Raw genomic sequence first — 23,213 nt, forward strand, 5'->3', positions numbered from 1 at the left:
TTCCTCAGCATCTTGAAAAGAGGTTCTGTAGAATGCTCTCTAATCGTAACTCAACAGGATTTTTTTTTCTTCTAGTGTTTTCATGTGCTACTTTAGTGGCTGTTTTTCCTAATTTTTTATTCCCTTCTCTTCCATTTTGCTGTGAGCAGTAGTTCTAACAAATTCCAAGACACACTCCTACTTTTAGGTCTCATTAAACTCAAAACTCTGCTCAGGGTCAGTGGAAAGTTCATGAAATTCGCAAGGGAGCAGGGGATGATTAATGGTTTTACACTGAGATGATGTGAATTTTGCTCGGTTTCCTGCTAAAGACAGGCCTAGACCAAATCCTCGCTGTCGGGTCTTTGCAGCTGTCCTCGTACCTAAAGAGCTGCACAGAGGCTGCAGATGCAAACATACAGACACTGGAAGGTGTGTGCCTGTGCTTTGTGTCTTAGGCCAAGACTGTTCCCCACTGAATTTTCTGAGTTTGTTCTTTTATTTTCTAAGATGTAAGTCTCAGCCGAAGGGAGACAAATCTGTTTGGTTCAAATCAAACATTTTCAAGAATTGCTCACACAATGAAGCTGATCTGGTCTAGCTCAGCCCGAGAATAAGGGCTTTAATAGCAAAGGTGTTTGAAGAAGCCCACAGGACACCATATGTGACATTAACATTTTTTTTTTTCCAATTTAAACTTTTCAAATGAGCATTTCAAGCTTACAAGGCACCACTGTAGTAAGTTTAAATCTCTCTGTGTGAGGTTTAGGATTCAGTGGAACCCTGATGTTTGAGCTAATGTTTGACACAGCAATTTGAAGGAAGCCACCATTCTTTGCATGACCCAAGTAGAAAGCAGAGCAGGAATGGGTCTCTTGCAGTAGTAATGACAACCTTGGTGTCTAGAAAGAGGGATATTAGGCAGGTGGAAGGCGGGGGAGGGGGGGAAGTAGCAGGGATAAATGTCAGCTCTAATACGGATTATGCAACCAATCTCCAACATCTTTGATAACAGTAGGATATCTTGATTCACTAATTCATACTGACAAGAGTCAAGTTCGTTGCTACACATTTCAGTGACAGCAAAAGCCGATGTAAAGCTAAAATGCCCTTGCTCTGAAAATAATATTCAACTGGGTAACATTACACATTAAAAAAAAAGATGCCAGAGAGTAACAGTGTTCCAGCAACATCTTCATTACAGTATATTTTTCTCTTTTAAAAGCCCATGAAGACAACTGCATAATGTAACGTGCAATAGGCAGCAGAAATAGTTCAGCACACAAATTCAGAGAGCAATTATTACTATTATTATCATTATTTTAACCACACAAAAAGACTCCAGGGTTTTGTAATTTTGTGATCATAGGGAAACAGACTCAGGCAGAACAGAAAATTTGCACCAAGTGATTGCACAATTGGAGGTTACCATTTCTCTTCGGGTGGCCAGAATGCTGTTAAATTAGTATTTTCATCCAATTACCTTTCCCATGTTAAATATTCATACATCACTGCCTGTTGCTTCTAATTGAGGTGGGCACATTTCCTGACTGCTTGATAGTTTCTTAGCTAAATCACTGATGATGAAGGAAGCAGCCGTTTGGAAAATGTTTGGCTTGATAGGCAAGACTGGGTGGTTGAAGGGACTAACTCTGAGACAGAAAGCCTTCCGTGTCCAATTGAGCCCAGCACCTGAGGTGGCAGTCAAAGAGCTCTCTAGCTGCTGTTAGAAGTTCCCATGAAAGGAACTTGTTATTATAAATCCGTCTCCAAGCAGTATCGATGAGAAAAAGAACCAGAAAAAAAACAAGACAGGAGCACTCAGAGACGCATGCTTTTCCAACTTGTGTTTTATCAAGACACTGATTTTAATCAAAGCCAGTTCAATCTTTTGAAGCCTTCACTACCAGCAAAATGAGAAGGGATCTCAGTGTTTTCAGTTCTTGTTTTGCCCTGTGTCACTTGTTCTCTAAGAGGTGAAGATAAATAGCTAGTAACAATTGGAGTGTTTTGTGTGAGCGGTTAACAAGTTCATCATGTTTTGTAGAAACTGCTTCCTAATTTTTATTCCAAACAAGATTTCAGCACTAATTTTTGTTTTGACAAATGTGTTTTGACAAAAACAGTGGGAGACAAGACCTTTCATTTTTGATCTAGGTTTGCATTGCACTGATCTAAATTCCTTCACCTTTTACTCTTGCCTTTCAGTTGTAAACTTGTTGTGGTGGTTTTACTCAGCTGGGCAGCTGAGGCCATTTCCCCTTGTCTTACCACTTGGTGCTTGGGAGAAGAGCCCGATCCCCACCTTGCTAAATGGCACAAAGAAGAATTTTATTCAAGAATTTTATTTTATTTAATGTTTAAAAGCCGGTGAAGATACTTGTCTCATGCTGCTCGGGAATCCTTGCTCCTTTTCCAGTATTGCAAAGTCAGTGCATCTAGGCAGATGTTACATTTAGCATTATTCCCATGCATTTAGACAGCAAAGCTGGTGAGAGTTGAGAGAGACTACCTTGTTGTGTGCAATGTATGTTTGGCTTTTGCAGCAGGGCGGCAGTACTTTAGATCATACACATACAAGCTATCATGCTTACTGGATCCTCAGACACAAAGTAGACGTGGGAGTTAGGCAAAACCATTAGTAAAAGGCATTTCTCCATCCTGATGAGCAGGACTATTAAAGACCCCAATCTTAGCTGCTAATTTGCTGAAGCATCGGTTTTACAGCTTTTGTAACAACTCTTAAGGGACAGGCAGCCTTGCAGCTGGGAGTTCTTCAAGTTGCTTATCTGGCCTGTGATGCTCTAGGTTGGCTATTTTGGGAAGAGGGGAGTGAGTGAAGGTGACACTCTCTTTCCCTCCCATCACAGCTGCTCCACTTTGTCTAGAAAATTAAACTGTTGCTGAGCTATGGAGGCTGAATATGTCGTCAGGCTAGGACACTTGTTTAACTTTTGAGAGAAGTGGGTGCTTCTATGTAGTAAGTCTGGTAGCAAAAGGTCTTGAACAGGTAGATCCCCAGCCCATAAGTACCTCACCCCAAGGATGTTTGTCGTTGGTTTTCATATTCAGGTTTCCTAGAGCCTGAGTAGCTTTCCACAAGTATATATACATATATATATATATATGTATATATATATATTTTGTCAGTAGGTGCTCTTTGACCCCCAAAATTGCAACTGAAAAGTGATGTCCATTAGGTAGGAGAGCTGTTTGGATTTGGTAGGAATGGAGCTGGAAAAGCCAGGAGAGAGGGCTTGGTTCACCTGTGTGAGCTCGTATAGAGAGCATGCAAGGGTGCTCTGTGCAATTCTGGAGAGAGATCCTGAACTGTAAGCTGCTGTACCAACTGTCCCTTCTCCTTGGGCCTGCTATTCTCCATCCTTCTTAATAAAAACTCTCTGATATAGGATGAAAGTCAATAAATCATGCTTTGTTACCGTTGAGCCACTCTGTTGCCTAACGCTTGTCTCTTTTGTTGGTGAGTCACTGACAACTTATTCGAGCAGCTTGATGGACCCCCCAGGCCCTGTTCCCACTGGAAGGAGTGTGATGGGGCTTACTTTGGATAGCAGCTAGATTGGCTGAAAAGATGACATGTGGCTCAGGCTCCATGGCCCAGAAGGCTGATAGATTGGCTCAGTTACAGGCAGCACTTAGCAGTTTGAACTGACAGAGGAGCAGCAGAGCAAGGGAAGATGAACCATTTTCTGAGCACAGTGAAAACCTCAATCTATTTTCTGGTGCCAAGGGAACACATTGAAAATATCCTGGATGCTCTTGCAAGTGTTCTGCACTCTCTTTGGTTTTCATTTTTCTTTTTTTTACAGTCTAGTTCTGTCCCCCTCCTTTTCCCTCCCCGCTTCTGTCCTTTTCTTCAGTCCCTCAGTCATATAGTTGCTGAAACTGTAGAGAAATCTACAAAGTGCTGTGCATTTCAGCTTGCTGTTGTCTGTCTGTAGGGTGCAGAAGATGGAGACAGAGGTTCTTTCAAGCTGGAGGTTTTTGACCTTGGCTGCAAGAAGCCACATGAAAAGTTGCGGCTTTCTCTGAAGTGACTGTCTTCTGTTCTGGATAGCTTCCACAGAGACTGAAGGAGAGAGAAAGCAGGGATAATATAATGGTCTGCTGATAAAAGAGGATTCTTTGGTGTAAAATCTTTGTCTTTTGTTCGATGGGTCATCTTGCCTCTTAAAAAATGTAATCCTGTCCACTGGTCCTTTATAATGGACCTCTGCTTTTATAATAGCACCTCTGCTATGCTGTATAAGCAATGCATGGACCAGTGTCCTATCCCAGTATGACCAGTGGCAGTCCCTTGGTTTGTAAATGTGAGCAGTTGCAAAGCGTTGGCTGCATTTGAATTTCATGTGTTGAATTAGTGGCGTATGAAAGCTTCACTAAGTCAGATGTAAACCCTTATTACTCTACTCATGGTCACATGTGCAGTTTCATTGTGTATCTGATGCTGGTATGTTTTATTGGCCTGTTTCTGCGTAAATTGGTGGGTTTGATTTGCTGGTAATGGGTAGCTAAAAGGAGGTCGACAGATGCAGCAGCAGTTGTGATTGTTACCACAGTTATACTTAGTTGCAGCTTGGTGCTTTGCAGTTCTTTTCAAGCCTTAATTAGCCTTTACGTGTTTGGCAGGTGGTAGGCTAGATATTCTCCACCTTTGACCAGCCCTTGTGTCCTCCCTTTAAACCATACACTGAGAAGGAGGTTGTTGCTTTTTTTCATCTACACACTGGTTTGCTGGGACCCTGTAGGGGAGGACGTGCAAATGTGTGTAACTTGTACATGTGCCAAGGGACCCATCTGATACTTACAGGTTCCCTACTTGCCTCAGTTGGAGCTTTTTACCCTTTACAGTCCTCATTCAGCATGTGATGGGGACCACACATCTGTTGCTTCTTGGCCATAGTTCATAGGCTCATTTTTAATCAATACAAATCTCTTTGTTGGGGTCAGAGGAGCCTCAGACTGCAGTGCCCACCCTTCTCGGCTGCCCTGTGCGCAGCCGTGTGTTCCACGATGGCTGTCCCTCGGCTGTGGGGAGGAACCTGGCGTTGAGTCAGTGCTGCAGTGGCATGGCAGACTTTTGTACGTGTTCGTTTCTTTGGTTGTTGAGGTTGATATATGACTTCCAGAATATTTCCCTTCTGGTCCAGTGAACACACGTTAAACCTCATAGTGAGACTTTTGGAAATGTGCTTTGTCTTGTAAACTCTTACTGTAAGTGGCTTTAACAAACACCCAAGCTATAAGACATCAGAAACGAGTCAGGGATAGAAGGGGAACAGAGGATCATGAGATGTTCCGTGCAGCTGATTTAACTCAGACTAGAATGAGCCACTGTGGGCTTTATCTGTGGTTTTTGGAGACAGAACTTACATCAATTCCAATGAAGGCCCCACTAAGATAGTGGCGCTTGAAAGTTCTTGTTCCTTCAGATGGACATTAAAGCACATTCCCACAGAGGCTGTGGGTGTTTCAGTGTGTGTACAATGCATTCTCCTCTCTGTGGCGCGCTCCATTCAGCACCTTTCACAAGCATTATGTTAATTAATGTAACATTTGTTAGTGATTTCTGTGGCAGCACTCACAAGTGAGTAGAGGGATGATAGTTGCCCTGTGTGGGTGGAAATAGGAACAGAGCAGCCTTGTTGCCTACACGGATGTCTCCATTCTTCTAATGCACAAAAGAGCAAATAGACTCATGGCTTAGGATAGGGTGGTACAGGGCCTCCTTCAGCGTGAGGGGCCAAGGAAATGAGCTTTTGTATTGCTGCCATGAGCTGTTGCTTCTGGCGTGCTGCATTCCCTCACAGATGAAACCCCTGGCAGAGGCCCTGCTGCTTGCTCTCACAACAGCTGCCGTGAAGTCCATCAGTTAAAAATGCCATGGTCCCTAGACAAGCATCACTGCGTTCTGCCTGAGGTCCCAGTTTTTCTCCCTGGTTCCAGCAGAGGGTTCCTTTTCCCAACCAGAATGGTCATGCACTCTTATGGGGCAGTATAGGAGCTGGAGAGGATCTCAGAGCAGCGTCCAGTAGACACACCATCGATTCTGGCCATCAGCTAAGAAGTGACCTTGCCTCTTGCAAGCAAAGTGTAGCTCCACTCCAAGCCAGTTTTGCAGCAGGATCAGTGGAGGAAATTTGTTAGCACACAGGGTCTTAGATTTGTGGAAACAGGAAAAAACTCAGGCGCGGAGTCGTTCAGACACTTTCAGAAGGTTTTTGTTTGAGGATTTCAATGAGGCTGAAACCAGTAATTTAGAGAGGGAAGTGTCAGCAAGAGTCAAAAGTGACAGAGTGGGTTTTGATTCCTTTTCCTGTTGAAGCTGCTTTCCCTTTGATTATATCCATCGCGTTATAATGCATAGACCTGGAAGGGTGTTTGTTTTTAACATCTCTCAAAATAATCGGCATGTCAAGCAAATATCACTATCTTTATAAATGGCTGTGTTCTAGTAAACATGCTGGGATGTGTATAGCACCATCTTTCGACAGCTGAGTGTAATCGTCGCCATTGGAGGTTGTGTCATGAGCTCTGTCATGATCCAGTGAAACAAAGTCCAAGCAGAAACCTGAAAGGGATGAAGATTCTTTTGTAGCAAAGAATAACCAGTGTGTACAGGAGGGTCCGGGTCTTTTTCTAAGGCTGAGAGAGCTGGGGATGTTCAGCCTAGAGAAGAGAACTCTCCGGGGAGACCTCATTGCAACCTTTCAATACTTAAAGGAGTCTTTTAAAAAAGATGGAGAAAGACTCTTTACTCGGGTAGATAATGATATGACAAGGGGGAATGGTCTTAAACTAAATGAGGATAGATTTAGACTAGACATTAGGAGGAAATTCTTCACTATAAGGGTAGTGAGGCACTGGAACAGGTTGCCCAGAGAAGCTGTGGATGCCCCATCCCTGGAGGTGTTCAGGGCCAGGCTGGATGGGGCCTTGGCCAACCTGAGCTAGTGGGTGGCGTCCCTGCCCATGGCTAGGGGGTTGGAGTTAGATGATCGTCAAGGTTCCTTCCAAACCAAGCCATTCTATGATTCTGTGATTCTTAGATGTCCTCTCTGTGCTGGCATGTGACAGGGACACAGCAGCAAAGTCCTGATGCCTGGTTTGCTCTCTGCGTGGCTGTGGAGGGGAGGGAGGTTCCTTTGTATCTTCTTATGAGACAGCTGAAGGTGACACCGTAGCTCTTGCTATTGCTATAGACATTAGCTGCAGGAAAAAAAAAAAAGTCAGGCATGCAATTGTTTCAAAGCTGGTACAGAAGAAAGGAAACAGTGACAAGGAAACAGTGACAAAACCGATGTACAAAACAACCTACAGTTTTTCAGATAAAGAGTGTTTAGGGGACCGTTTAATTTTGAAATGATACAAAGACAAGCCAGCAGGGAAGCACAGTTTGCCCCCACTTTGTCAAATACAGTGGAGGAAAGCTAAGCAACTCTGAGCTATATGCCTTAATGAAGATTCAAGCATGTTCCTAATCCTCTGGTGCGTTTCATGTATTTAAAGGCCTGACTTGCTAAAAGCATAAAAGGCTCTATAAATTCAGGCAATAATTTTCATTTCAATTAATCATTCCAGAAAATTGTAACTTTATTGTCTCTTTGTCTTTGTTTCAGTTAGAAGATGCAACTTTTTTCATTGTCTCTCTGCAGATTATGAAAGGCTTTGTGGATTATATCATCAAATTAAATCAACCCCTTTAGCGTTACTCTCGGCATATCACAGTAATGGGCTGTGCCTCAGGCACTTCCTTCTCTTTTAAAAATACTTTGCTTGTCTGTGTTACTCTGAACTGGTGTATTTCTCCTTGCTAATAGGAAAGTGTATAAAAAAAACTACATGATCATTAATACTGAAGAATCGTTAAAGTTGATAAAAACAGCTCTGGCTGCAGCGATGTTGTTTTTCATGGTCACTGCTTTTGGAAAACATGCTGTACAAACCTCAGCTTAGCTGTTTTTACAACACACCAGTTGATCTAGTGGCTATTTGATTCCATCTATTGCACTTTGAGAGGTAGCTTCAGTTAGATGAACATTCTGCAAGCCTGTTAGGAATAAATGGATTTCTAGAGACTGCCTTCATCTCTTTTCCACAGTCCCTGTTTTTGATGCAGACAGCATCTGAAAGCCAGCAATCTGTAGCTGAGCAGTAAAGTCTTGGTTGGGTTTTTGTTAAAGCGATGATGTGCTGACTGGCTGAAAAGTAAAAACTGCAGTCTTGTAACATCAACAAAATAAGGCAGGATGTCTTTCTTATGCGAGACGAATGCTGAAAGCATAAATGAGCCCTGCAAGAAATTGGTGGATCTGAGCACTTCTGTGGGGTAAGGGTATCGTGTACATCAGACACAGTCACTTTTTTTCTTAATAAGAAAAGGCCAAAGTCTTAAAGTTCATGCCACATGACTCACCTTTGCCTTCCTCTGTCCTCTGCAGTAGTTCCTTGACAGCACATCCAGCTGGGTTTCCTCTCTTAAGCAAAACTACAATTGAAGTAACGCTGAAGGTATTACAAAAGTGCCAACCCACCCTGAGCATGCAATAAAAGGCTGGGAAAGCTTGGAGAATTTGGGGTAGTATTTTAAAGTCAGACAGTGAGAAGAAGGAACTGACTTGAGCCAAACAGAAGTATGTCTTAGGAAAGCCCCTGGGCATAAGCTCATGTATGAGTCTCTGCAGTTACGCTGAAAGGGAGAGACAGAGCTGATACAAGCAGTTTCTCCTGCAGCTCATCCAAGTATCTTTGCTGCCAGAGGTCTGACTGTTGGGACACGGGTAGGAATGTGGCTGCAACTGAGCAGTGGGGGGGGGGGGGGGGGGTGAGGGAGGGGGGCTGGTGTTAAGCTTCCTGACAGTGATGCAAAGGAAGCTTCACACCTATGTCCCTGCTGTGTTACATCCACAGAGGGAAGACCTAGGAAAGTGATTGCCTTTGCAATTTAAGCACAAAGGGTTTTTAGTCATGATGTGCTTTGTACCCTTTGCTTTCCAGTGCTAGGAATACTTTTAGTGAACCCTAACAGAAATAAAACTCTGGCACTGGGATATTCCAAACCCAGAGTTGTTAATATCTCTGGTTTCATTTGCTCTTAACTGCTCCAAGACTGTCTGTATATCCCGTATAGTTTTCTCAGTGTGCACGTCATGTCATTCTGTCTCATTGGAATCTCTCTTAAAGTATTTGCATAAGACAAAGCTTGGCATACATTTTTTTACATGGATGACATAGTAGGTCCAAATACTTGGCTGGTATTTGCTTAGTCTGCATGTGTCCCATTGCCATCAGCTGGAGAACAGTAGGCATGCTCACAGGGACTCTTTGTTTTGCTAGCCAAAGGAAGGGAGCCATCCCCAAAGTCACCCACTCTCTGTTTAAGATTCATTGAGATTAGTTTCTGGTCTCTTTGCTGCCAGCTGAGGCTGTGTTTTGTGTGTATGCTGGCAACAGGAAAGCCTGGATCATGAGGTGGAGCAAAAGTACTTTGTGGCCCAGATAACAAGCGCTACATCAGGAGAGAATTGATCGAAGTCCTTTCTTAGATGCTCTTGCACAATAAAAATAAAATTCTTTTCCATCAGAAGAGGGCTGTGCTTGTAACTGGATTAGAAAGAGGCTGAATTTGGGTTTGCAGATGAACAAAGATTAGGGGGTGCAATCATGTAAACATTTTGGCCAAGATAAGAACTGGAAAACAAGGCCAAGGATTGCAGTCATGACTGGTGTTCTAAAGTGCAGACCTTGAGCTGTTCTTTGGGGGTATTTTTTCTGAACATTATCAGGCCTTTGAAAATTGTGCCTCTCCAAAGCAACATGTTTTGGGTAGTGGAGCTCACTAGTTCTGTCAGAAGATATCAGAAAAAGTGGCTAGTCTGGATCCCATCCAGAAATCCCCATTACTGGGACTGGAAGCTACTGCCTGTCTCAGCTCCTGCAGATTTATTTGGAGGTAAAAGCGACTGCACAAATGGGGCTTCATCACACTGTTCTTTTTGCAGGAGGTCTTCGAGGAGCTACAGTGGTAGATGCCTTAGATACTCTGTACATCATGGAACTCGAGGAGGAATTCCAAGAAGCAAAAAAATGGGTGGAGAAGAGCTTTGACTTGAATGTGGTAAGTCAGTTTCTGGCAATGTCTGTATGTATCAGAGAAATGCTCAGTGCATGTTTTGCCAGTTCCAGTTACAGAGTCTTCTCTAAGAATCATTTGAGGAGGGGATATATGAAGAATGCAGGGGAAGAAACACTCAACTCACTGATTTTTTAATGAATTAATTTATTTATTTTTTAAGGCCAAAGGGACTGCTGTGATGATTTGCCCAATCTTCTCCCTATACATAGCAAAGGCTTCCAGGCAGGGATCACTGGATCAAACTCAATGTCTGACTGAAAATGAAATTCAGTGCTTAATGTTTTGTTTTTCTATTTTGGTCTCGGTTGTACAAACAGCTGTACTTATTGGATACTCTGCAGAATTTCTTTTCATGAAAGAACAAGTTCTGCTTCATCCTGGTAAAATGTCTGTCTAAGATAAAGCAAGTTTTCTTTTTACATGCTGTAGGTTAAGATTAAAAACACTGATCTCCTTCATTGGGTCCTTTGCTGGTATGCGAAGTCGTCGCTAAGACTTGTGCAGTGGAAATACAGTGCTTTGGCAGCAAAGTGGGAGCACATATTGAGCCTAGCTTTGAAAGGAAGGGCATCATCTCTGAAAATGGCCGAAGATGGTCATTCTCTGTGGCCCTTGAAGGTTTCTTAGCCACTTTTTCTTAGAGCTAATGTTAGATTTGATGGGAGTCTGGCACAACACATGCTTTGCAGTGCTATCAAATGAAGGATGCTGTCCCTGTCAGTACATAAAGGAGGCCTACAAGAAAGCAGGAGAGGGAATCTTTGTCAGGGAGTGTAGTGATAGGACAAGAGGTAATGACTTTAAACTGAAATGTGGTAGATCCAGATTAGATTTGAGGAAGAAATTCTTGCCTATGAGGGTGGTGAGGCACTGGAACAGGACACCCAAAAAAGTGTTGTCTGCCCCATCCCTGGAAATGTTCAAGGCCAGGTTGGATCGGGCTTTGGGAAACCTGGTCTAGTGGGATGTGTTGGAGGTAAATGATCTTCAAGATCCCTTCCAACCCAAGCCTTTCTGTGATTCATGGGAGAGCAGATGGGATCACATCAGTGGTGTACAGAGAATGTTAAAATCAGAGTGCAGTTCAAACTTTTATTTTGTAATGCCAGCCTACTTGTCTGTCATGAAAAATGATTCTCCTCATGAGAAAAACGAATGCAGTTGCCTTTGTGGAAAAACATCATTTGGGAGGGCATGGCTAGCATTCATATATTCATAAAAGGAAGACCATATCTGATAAATTTGCTGAATGCTCTCAGCACATTACTGAATTGATAAACAAGGGACAAAATCAACTGGGAAATAATTTATTTGGATTTCATAAAAGCTTTTAATCTTGGCCTGCAGAACAGATTGATCTGCATAGGCAAGAATGAATGCTATGGATTGATAGGTGGTGTCAGAATGCACAGCAGAGGCAGAAAAGAGGGGAAATGAATTTAAAAATGGCTCTGTACAAAAGACTCTGACAGTCCAGAAGAGTGAGGCAGGAACTCCCAAGATGCACAAGCTCTGTTTGGAACTGGATGCTCTGCTCTGCCTAATGCTATTTCAGTCATTATCTCAATAAAGTATTTGCTCTGATTTGTAACCTGCAGATATTTGGAAATGAGAGGCTAGTGCAGAGGTTCAGGTCCACCTTCGCCTGCTCACTGGAAGTGTTGTGTTGGTGGGAGATCTTTCTGTTTTGCGGCTTTATGCATTTGCATGAGGGTAGGAATCATTTATCAGACAGATTGACCGGCACATTTTCAATGCAATCATTTTGACATTTGCTGATCATCAGCTGAGTAGGCAGAGCAAAATGATTTCCAGGTGAGTGGGTTCTTGAGTGATTCAATGAACCGTATTCATCCATGTCTGCTGTCTCTGTTGGTGGGGCATGCATACATCATGCAGTTTGTTTCTTCATAAACATGCCTATGACATACACCAGGCTGTGGTCATTTCTGTTCCTGCAAACTAGGGTGAGTCCTTGAATGACAGAAAGTACCTCACGCAGGAAGTGCGTTTCATCTATTTAATGCAGTAATCTCTTCACAAAAAATGGAGAAAATATTTTTGCCATGTGGCTGTACCATTTTTTCTTTAAATAAAACATTTCAGAGGGCCTTTTTTCCCCTAAACTAACTCACAGATTTTTGCAAGGCGTAACCCAAGACAGGGTTGAAATGATGGACAGTACACCTGCCCTAACTGATTTACGTATTGTTAGCTTGTGATAAATGGGCAATTTCAATATTTCTTTTCCCTTCAGGCTCCACCTGTCACTGTAGAGCAAATAAAGTGCTTTGAGATCTTAGATGAAGAAGTGTGTTACAGTGTTAGTGAGAACTGGGAGACATAAGCATCTGCCTACAATCTGTTCGCCTTAGCTGCCATTTGTGCGTGCAGACTTTGCAGTCAATTATATCATTTTGTGTTTTCAGAATGGAGAAGCATCCTTGTTTGAGGTGAACATCCGCTATATTGGAGGACTGTTGGCGGCGTACTACTTAACTGGAGAAGAGGTTTGTTTCAGCAGCATTCTCCAGCAACTTTGCTCTGTGTATCGGAGTATCCCGTCAGCCTATATAACCACAGTCTAAACCTATAATTTGTATGTGTATTGAAATGCAACTAATGTTCTTTTAACTGCCTCGCATAATTACCTTGCATAGACCATGCCTGGCTCACTTGCACAGATTTTTCTTGTGTGGGCTATTCTAGCAATATACTATAATATAATGTGTCATTTGGACACATTGCTCCCCAGTGAAATGCCACGTGCAGTGATCTTTGCATTTGTTCCTTTGTATTCTAAACTTTGGCAGTATTTCATCAAACATCACTCCAGGTTCTGCCTCAGACTAAGGAGGGCAACTGGTTAGTGGCCCTTGCTCCAGACTCTGTCTGGACAGTCTCTCTGTAGCAGTAATTTGTAAGATAAAGTGCCGTGGGGCACAAGGAAGGAAGGGGTTGTCAAACTGCCATGCAGAGTACCTGTATCCTGCCAGCTCACATGCCAAAGTGATATAGCTCCACAAATTGTCCCTTTGCCTAGTAGGGACAGGGGCACATGTCTTAGGGGGTCACAGCCCCTCTTGTAGAGTGGTGGAGCAGCCATTCAGTGGATGCTCCCATCCTTCAGCAGTTCTGCCTAAAACAGGAGTCATTTACTGCCACTTCCCTTCTTTCTCTCCAGCCCTGTAGAGGCCAAAGCTTAACGCCATAATCTGTTTTATAATATGACTGGACTGGAATTTTATAGTTGGCTGTAGAGAGATCAAGAGATTATTCCTTTGTCCTAGAAGCCTTAGGCAAGCAGAAACTCTGTTTCAAGGAGGAGTTTTGTGAGTGAGGGAACTGTAAGATTGACTTTTATATGAGTTTAGCTCTTGTGCTCTACACTGTCCGTGGCTAGGTGCTGTCCAACATAATAGGACTGGATGGCTCATCACTGCATGGTGGCACCATTAATCCGTGGAGTCACGCACAGGAGCTGCTCTGTTACTTCGGCTGCATTTTAAATGAGTTCCAGGAATGACTTCTATCTTTGATTTCCCACCAGGGAAAACTCTCAAAGACTCAGTGCCCCTACTCAGGGCCTGTCTCAGTGACAACTTCAACAGGCTTCAGATCAACAGCAAAAAGAAACCACATTAAGCCATAAAACTCAAATAGTGACCTCTTGAAGTGCAGTCAGCAGCAACGCACAGCAGTCGGGGCAGTGCCTGTCATATACCTAGTCAGTGTCACCAGGCTGAAAGGCAAAATGCAAGTCTCTGTCTCCTGGAGTTCCCATCTGAATCAAATTCCTACCTCCCTGTAAGTGCATCAAAGGCCTGCTAGCTCACAGGAGATCTCAGCTTTCTTCAGTGCTGCAGTTTTGGAGCAATAAATTCCTGCTTTCTTAGAATTACTATGACAGCTTGGGCTGATACAGCGGAGATAGAAGTAAAAGGCTTCCACTTAATCTCTTAAGTCACCTGCAAGCTTCCCTTGATCAGGTCTAAGCTCTGGAGCAAAAATTAGTGCGTGCAGCAGTTTGTCCCAAAATAATTGTGTATGGTGGCTTCGTGCTACAAGCCACCATAAGCTATAATTTGATTTGAAAGCTCAAAACTCAGGCATTGTGATTAGAAAAAGGAACAGCTTAGCCATTAAACCATGAATCCCTCCTGGAAATAAGTTACAAGTTAAAGAATGCTTGTTGGAAATCTTGTTTTTTTGCTACAGTAGATAACACCATCTAGGAAAACCCATGTTATAAATCTGATGATTTTGATTTTAATTCAGTCATTTCACCACTCCTGTGTGTGTGCTCTTCCACACTGGGAAAATGTAAGAATTTGTCTCAAAAGAGTACTCTTTTGTTCAGTTCAGATAACTGAAATTTGCTGCTGAGGTATTTGGGGTGTTTTGTGAGCTCCACAGCTCTGGCTGCTCACATGCAGGTTGAGAGTTTGGCAGGGACCTTGGGTCTGGCTTAGTATAGATTTTTAGAGGACATTTATACAGACACCACAATTCACTATGACTTTTGGTTCAGATCTGTTGTGCAGTGGATCTATGGCAGCAGAATATCTGAAATGGTAGATTCATATGGTGCAATACTTCCATTTTTTTATAATCATGTGTGTGAAAAAGTAGATTTAAAAGAATCCAGCATGACTAGTATTCACAAGCAGTCCATCAAATGTTTATCCTCTCTTCTTCTTTTAACAGGTCTTCAGGAGTAAAGCTCTGGAACTTGGAGAGAAACTTTTGCCAGCTTTTAACACCCCCACTGGTATCCCACGTGGCGTCATAAATCTGGGCAGGCAAGATACATGTCCTTACAAACGTATCATTTTAACACTGAATGTAAAAGACCAGGACCCAAGCAGGAACAGCAGCAGTTCCTCAGAGGTGCTCCCCTCTTCTTCAAGGTCATTTGTTTTGCCAGCTCAAAACCAAGAGGTGCCTTGGCAGAGATTGCAGGAGACTCAAATTAAACCCGGCTGTGTTTTATTAATTTTGGACTGTCCGCAGTTTCTTCTTCTACCTCTTGGCAGGGCTCCCTGCTGCAATAGCATTTTCTTCACTCTCATTTTCTTTAAAAGGTTATTTGTAGTCTGCACATAACATGGAGACCAGTATATATACTTTTTGTAATGTGCCCAACCAAATACATGTGAATTTATCCGTGTTCCATGTTTGGGGAAATTGGGAAAGGAACTGGATGGGACTGGCTGACAGTTTTGCTGCTAGAAAGGGAGGAATATACAGATCATATAGTTTTCTCCCTGTTGGCAGCACTCAGGCAGGTGTGTATCCTTCACTTAGAGTCACAATATTTCATGTCGGATAGGTGGTAGTCTGTTGCTGGAGGTGATCTTTAAGATATCTGCATTAAATAGCTTGTTGAAGGTCACTTGGCAAGGAGAAGCCAACCTGCAGGCTGGACTCCCAGTCTCTGATTCTCACCAGTAGACAGTGTTCCCTGCCAATAAGGGCTTGTTGGCTCCTTTTGATGCCTACTAACAAATCCCCCTGGGTAAAAGCTGCATGCTGGCTGAAACGCAGACAGCAGGCAACGTGTGTTAACAAAACCCTTTCATCCTCACCTCTTGCAAAACTCAGGGCAGCAGCCATGAAAATCATTATTCATCTCTTAGCCCAAATCTCCTGTTTGGTTCCCATCTCTGTGAAGTACAAGACTGTCAGATGTTTGACTCATGCCGATCCATTGCTCAAATATCACTGTCACCGTTGAGTTGTCTCATGTGCATGTGACCCCAGTGAAAATTCGAGCCATCACCAAGACTTTAATCGTCTTTTTACAGAAGAGATGTTCTGCTTCTCCTGTGACTGATAAAGGTTTGGCATAGACTAACCTTTCAAAAACCCTCCCCTGCCCTTTGTGAAGACAAAGGAAACAGACTGTGCCTGCCTAGACATTCCCAAAATGTTTTGTTGATGACCTTGTCTGAGCACAAAGAAAATCAATATAAAACTGAACCCCCAACCCAGAACCCATATTACTGACTTGAGCTCTGGCATCAGCTGTGAAGCTGCTGTGAGGGCTTGGAGTGTCAATTGATTTAGGAGCAAAGATGATGTGAGCTAAATCTGTTGTCTGACTAGTGCAGAAGCATGATGAACAGCCACATGCTGTAAACCCAAAGGGGAAGGGAGTTATTGAATGTGAGATAGCATGTGGAACTGGAAGCAGCGGGAAGAGAGGTGATGCTGTGAGAACAGATGTTTAACCCAAATGTCAGGGCCAAAACAAAACCCAGAAAAGTTTTGCAAGAGAAGTTGTCTCCCCAGTTCTACTTCTTCAAGGTTGTGCTAATTCCAGAGGGACTTGTCAACTCAAAAGCAGGACAGTCTTCCAGCATGTGTAGGCTTTTGGTGCGGATAAGCTTTTAGGAGTGGATAAGAATGGCATTCAATGAAATAAACAAATGCTGGCATTAAGTCAATTCTGAGTATACATTTTTGAGGGCCCAAGTACAAAGACAGCCCATGCCCCCCTCTTCCCATAGCTACCTGGTCTTCTCTCTCTATCAGGTCACCTCACAGGTGTCCCGTCCCCGGTGGTAGGCTTCCCTGTGGCCTTGTGTATCATTCTGTTCCAGAATGATATCTCATAGAGGCTTGTTTTTCATCCTGCTGGTCTAACTGCCATGTTGTCTGCCAGGTCCTAGAGTACATTGTCTTCTCAAGCTGATGCTTTGTGCTCTCTGCCTGTGTGTTACACTGTGATTTCTCTCCTGACGCTTCCCGTTCCAGGTCACTGGCCCCTGCTGTCCTTCACAGCTTCCATAAACCCTCTGCATCTCCAGAACCTTTTTCATCCTCCTCCTTGCCTAGTTTCTCTGACTTGGCACTGTTTTACTGCTTTGGATCTCTGTGAGAGAAGGAGGCGATACAGTCATTTTCAGTCCAAACTTGCCCTGGACAATGTTTAATGAAGACCCATAAAGGGGCATAAAGAGAATAAAGAGAGCTCTGGGCATTTTCCTGTGTCTAGAAGACCAAGGTCCTCTAAAAGGTATTTTCCTCTGAGATGTTGTAGTATAGGTCAGGTATGAAGATCCAGTTTGTTCAGTCTGTAATGCTGAAAAATGTTTTCCTGCAAGGGGTCATTTTAACCCCAGGACAAAGTGCAGAAACTCTGTTTCCTCCAGACCACTTTTTCCTGAGTTTTACTGTGTTTTGTCACCCAGAGCTTGGATTCTTGTCAGCATGGTCCTTGCAGGCAGTGGCTTGCTGCATGTGTGGGACAGAGGTTCCCAGGGGAAAGTTGTGTCAGCTGCTGTTGTATCACAACAAATACAGCCTCATTCGGCTGCTTCCAAACACTCATTTGAACTAGCTCAGAAGCCTGTTTCTGCTTTGTGAGATTGTATTTCCTACCGTCTCCCTTCAGTGAAGTAAATAAAGAAGAAGAAGTTGATTTTTGTAGAAATGAGAACACCAGGGGATTGTTTAGCACACCCATCCTAGGTCCAGCTACTCCCAGGTTCAGCAGATATGTCCAATGTGATATTAATACCACCATTAACCTGGTCAGACTGGACAGAGGGGTTTCAGCCATAAATGCTTGATGTTACTAGGGTACCCATTTTATCTGCAGACAGTGTTTTCGATGGAAAAGCTGCTGATACAGCATCCTGACAGTTTGCAGGGAAGGCTGATGTGTGGCAGTGACTGAACAATTTGAAACAGTGTGAACATATTGCTTATCTAATGACTCTTTTTGTCTGGAGGTGAAACAAATAGCTCTGGACCTGAGATGGTTTTCCATATATCACATGGAGGGGAAAGCATTTTTCCCCTCAGAAAGGTCGTTTGAGCCTTCTGTAAACAACAGAGAAGACTTCTGTTTTCATAGCCAAGATTTCAGACGCCATCTAGTGTTCTCCCCATCACTGGAAATTTGTTACCTCATCAGTACCAACCAGAAGCAACACTTGCAGACACAGGAAAATCAAAGCCACATCACTTCTTAGATAGTTTGGGCAAGCTTCCCTGGGCAAGAACCTGCAGAGGCTATTTTGGCCTAAGGACATAGGTCACCTTATTGTCTGTGTAAATCTCAGAGAGGTGTAGAGCTGTCATCTGTAGCAGTGGTCTACAAGAAGGAAATGGTTGAATATAGAAGCAAATCCAGGAAGGAGGTGCATGAGACTGTTAGTGCTTGGAAGAGCCTCTGCCCTTCCATATCCTTTGGTTGGTTTTCTTTGAGGATAAAAGGACAAGGGATGCCTTCCTCATCCCCAGAATTGGCTTCTTCCTTTGCTCCAAGGAGGATTTCTCTCCATCCATGCATGGGTTTGGCAGGGTGAGAGGGGGAAAAAACAGAAAGTGAGAAATGATACACAAAAGTAGGATCGGAGGCACTTTATAAAGCTGGCTGCTTCAGACTGTTGGCCAGTTTCTGTAGTTTTATTCTGTCCTTCCTGTTCTTGCAAGGTGAGTACCGGTAGGGTACTTTCAGAGTTAGGTTTGTTCTCTGTAGATGTTAAGATTCTCCGTGGCTTTTTACTACAGTCAGGTTTGCCCAATGGCAACTTTCCCCTAGCACTGATGTTTCTGTATGCTGTATCCCCCTGAAACCAAGCATATGTTGGGAATGTCAGAGTTGTGTATGTCTAAAGAAGATGAAATTTTATTGAAACAAGGTGCTTAGGGACAGTCTGGATTCTATGTAAAATATCAGCTTTGTGGGATGTTTGAGATGTGAGTTCAGCCCAGGCTACTTAGAGATCTGTTTTAAACCGCAGTGTCTTGTATAGGGCAGCTTGTGAATGTTCTTTCAAAGTTTCCTTTAAGTTGATCTGTTTGGGAAGGCTTACTTTCCCACAAAAAATGCAGTTTCCCAGTACGTGCAGTCTGTTTGTCCTATCCTAAACAATCCTTTGTAAAGCTATTGCTCCATCCCACTAGTATTGGTAGAGTCCTAAAAATCCATATATGTCCTTTACATGGTCCCTGTCAACACCTGATGTGCATTGCATGCACATAGCAAAAGCATGGTTTGCACTGGGGCAGGGGAGTGACCTCAGGCGTCGGCTGTGTTTTCCTGGCAATGAAGGCTCCCTTTTCTCTCCTTGCAGTGGCATGAGTTGGAGTTGGGGTTGGGCATCTGCCGGAAGCAGCATCTTAGCAGAATTTGGTACCTTGCACTTAGAATTCCTGCATCTCACAGAGCTCTCTGGCAACCCGGTATTTGCGGAAAAGGCAAGTACTTCCCAACTGGCTAATAAAATGGTCTGTTCATACTCGTGGGGGCAGGGCTGAAGCAAAGCAGCATTTTGGTTTGCCTGCAGCAGAGAGCATGGCAGCAGTGTCCTCTCTCTCCAGTACTAGTACAACTTACGGAGGAGAAACCTTCCAGAGTGGGACATGGGTTCAGAAACCTGTATCTTGCAGGGTGTAAAGGTCACCCGACCTCAGACCAATTGGCTTTGTAGGGTAGCTACTCCATTGTTTTCTTTGGCCATTTATATTTGCTGTAGCAACCTCACCTGCCTGTTTCCATCACCTGTGAGGAAGATAGGAACATTTTTCCCAGTGTCTCAGTTGTGTGGCATTGTAGTAGAAACTTACTCAGACAAGGGCACAGCCAAAATAAAGCTGTATGTTGGATCTCAACTGCAATATGATTGTTAATTCTTATATCCTAATAGTAGTTTCTTGTACTCACAGACCTTTTTGCTCTAAAGAGCCATTATGCTCGAGCATTAGCTCATTATGCTCCAGCCAACAAGATTTCTGCTGAGGTTTCATGTGTAGGACAGTCCTGACAGTTGGCATATTGGATTCCTTCTGTGTAACTTGTAACTGAAAATCTATTAATATTATACACTACCTTGAGCTTTTCTTTTTTTTTTTCCCCACAAGTGATCTTGTAGTGCATGTGAGAGCAATTTAGTAAATATGCCGTTGGATACCAGTAAGTCATTAGCTTTCACTGCACATACCTGAGAATAGCCTTTGAGGGCAACAGTTTGTTCCAGGTAGAATCCAGACTACCTCCATGAGCTTAAAGGAAATGAGGCCTGTCCAGAGTTCCACAGTGGGTTGAAAACAGACAGTGGTTTTGGGATTGCCAGTAAAAGCCTCAAAACGGTCCATTTCTAGGGTATTTCCAGTGCAGGTCTGTCAGTTCTGAACCAAGAAGAGAATTTGTGGAAAAGAGAGGAAGAAAGAGATGGAAGGAGCTTGGAAAGCAAAGTGAAGAATATTATGGAGTGTGCGGAAGGCAAGAGGAATGCTGCAGAGCAGTGGTCAGGAGAGAAAACAGAGTGTGAAAGGAAGCTAGAAACCTAGGAAATTCTGTAGACAAAGAAAGACTGATGATTTGAAATAAAGGAGACAAGCTAAAGATACTTGAGAACAGTGATAAAGACAAATTGATCAGAGGAGAGTTCGAGGTAGGTGAGAAAAGATCGGTGGAGGGACCAGGACAGGGTGTGAAAAGAAAGTGCATGGGAAAGAAATGATGGAGGGGGGAAAAGGAGAGATGAGCACTCAAAACTCAAGGACAAGAAGATGCAACATTGAAAACCAGAATTTCATCCATATTCCAGGTTCAAACTGTGGCATTTAGAGTCAGTCAAGCCACTGACCCCAGTGTAACACATTTTCTTCTTTGCCTGTTAAGCTTGTGGAGGGATAAAGGCTGAATTTTTCTAATGGACTCCTATTAGCTGACCATGTCTGGTGTGTGCCACAGAAAATGTATCCCATTCATCTTGATACCCTCTAAGAGAGAAAACAGAGGATGATAAGGGCTCAAACAGCTCATCCTGTGCGAAATGATTTCAGAGAAACAGATCAATTCATGAACTTGCAGCTTGGGACTTTTGTGATTTTAGCCAGAATAAAGTCCATCTGTGTCTTCTATTCAAACATGTCATTACTGAATGTTAGTAGCATGGCATACTAAATATTATGCAGCCTGATGACTTACTTGGAAATACCATCTTAAGTCTGCAGCCAGCTTTTGCGTACAAATGATTTGATTTCATAAAAGATTTAGAGTTTATTAGCTGCTCTGTAGATTATGGTAGAATATTTATGCTACTTACCATTTAATTTCATGCATTATGGGAAAGGTCTGTTGAATTTAATGGGGGTGAAACCAAGGGAGGTTATAGAGTATAAGAAAGGCTGTTCTAGCATATTAAAGCAGCTGTCTGTTGTTGAAATTAAAAGAGCAAATTCGTCATGTTAAGTGACCGCATGGTGAATTGACGTACTATGTGAGTCATGCATTCCTGCCACTCCTTTCCCTTTGGATCATGACAAAATCACCCTCCGCATCCTATACATTTCCACCCAGATCCCAAATCCTCAGGATTTCTTCTGGACCAGCATTGGGTAACTGCTTCTGCTGCTTGCTGAACTAGGGCCTTGCAGGATTTTTAGAATCATTTTTAGAATTCCACAGAACTGGATAAAGATTGTGCTGAGGAGTCCAGCAGGAAGGTCTCTCCATCACAGACCTCGCACTGGAGAGGCATGTCATTGAGTTCCACTTGCATGATGATTCACAATGTTGCAGGCTGCTGTGCTTGTTCAGGCAGGGATTGGCACTGATGAATTACAGCGTTCTCAGTGACAGTGAAAACGGGTGTTTTTTTTCAGCAGAGAAGTAACATAGTTCTCATCTCTCATTTCTCCTAGGTGATGAACATCCGCAAAGTCCTGAACAGAGTGGAGAAGCCGCAGGGTCTTTATCCCAACTTTCTCAGCCCAGTCACAGGGAACTGGGTGCAGCGTAGGTATCAGTCTGCATTCAGAGTCCCACCTGTAGCATTTCAATCCTTCCATTATTCTTTAAGAAGAAATAGTAACTGTCAGAGCAGCAAGCCAAGGAAATGTCTTGTCAGGAAGCCTGTTATAAATGTGATTAGATAATGCAACCCGATTTGGAAGATGCAATATAGTAATTATACACTTACTCCATCAGCATTGTTTCCAGCTGCACGTCTTACCTCCAGAAAGAGAATTAGGCCTTTCCTTCACAGGGGAGGATAATGATACCTGGTTCATCACACAGATACTAGAAATCAGCATATCTCTTTAAGACCTTATCCTGCAGTCATCACCTAGCCTGTGGGCTTCCTTGGGAGTTGCACAGGATGACTGTGAGCAGAAGCCCTGTGAGACTTGGTTCCTGAGAATGCTATAGCAAATAGGAAACCACTGGTAGAGGCTTGCATATTCTCAGATCCCCTGAAGATTTAGGAATGCATTTGCTTGTGTGCATTCATGTACCTGTCACCATGGTACCTGCTCTGTAGTGCAATTTGGTGCAAAAGGGTGAGACAAGTATACATACTTTTTCTCTTGTTGGGAACCCAGCACTGTCCAGCCACGAAGACACTGGCACTAAAACAGTTAGTGCCCTGATATAGAAAAGGGAGCAACAATTAGGAAAGGGCTTGGAAAGAGCAAGGAAATAGTAGAGGTAGTGTTCCCAGGGAAAGATTATTTATTTTCTTTCTCTACACACACATCTACTTCTTTACCCAGAGAAGAGCCAGTACTCCTCTTTTTGTGCCACCAAAGGGGCTTACCCTCTGATAGTTAAATGAGAAAGGCTGCTTCTTCTGGTCTGTCACAGATCCCTGACCACAGCTTTCCACTCTGTTAAGGATTTGCTTGGTTTGGTGAGGGAGGTTAGCTGGATTTAATGTTTCTCTGTCAAATGAAAGAGAAGTCTTTTTTTTTTATTATCTTTTTTTTTGTCTTTTTTTTTTTCTGAAGCTTTTAGCCTGTCAGTGGATTACATTTTATATTGTTTAAGTAGATTTTGGATCATGCATTAGTTGGTGTCCCTGGGATGTGTTGCACTGTTTGCTCTGCTAGATCCCTCCAGACCTTTCTAACTAGTATTTATAGCTCTGATTGTAAGTGACAGGCAGTTGAATGGCTGCCATCATCTGAGACAGTGAGAGTATATCAGCTGTTAGCAATCCCTGATCTTTAACTGCCAGATCAGCATGTCTAATGGTAATTGACAGGGCTTGTCTTGAAAAGTTTCCCAACAAAGCATCTTGGATGGCTGCAGTTGTCCCATTAAACCAGAGCTGTC

General features: G+C 43.1%; 1 protein-coding gene across 2 annotated transcripts in view; it reads left to right on the top strand.

The window, feature by feature from the left end:
- The window catches only part of MAN1C1 (mannosidase alpha class 1C member 1), a 45,221-nt gene that overhangs the window by 14,705 nt on the left and 7,303 nt on the right, over positions 1-23,213 (top strand). For both annotated transcript variants that reach the window (XM_083810142.1, XM_083810143.1), the window contains 5 exons: positions 10,002-10,117; positions 12,565-12,645; positions 14,843-14,937; positions 19,225-19,348; positions 21,800-21,893. In XM_083810142.1, the coding sequence (XP_083666268.1) occupies positions 10,002-10,117; positions 12,565-12,645; positions 14,843-14,937; positions 19,225-19,348; positions 21,800-21,893 (510 nt within the window). The remainder of the gene's footprint in view (positions 1-10,001; positions 10,118-12,564; positions 12,646-14,842; positions 14,938-19,224; positions 19,349-21,799; positions 21,894-23,213) is intronic.

Source organism: Anser anser (genome assembly GCF_964211835.1).
Source record: "Anser anser genome assembly, chromosome: 24".
In the NCBI taxonomy this organism is placed as follows: domain Eukaryota; kingdom Metazoa; phylum Chordata; class Aves; order Anseriformes; family Anatidae; genus Anser; species Anser anser.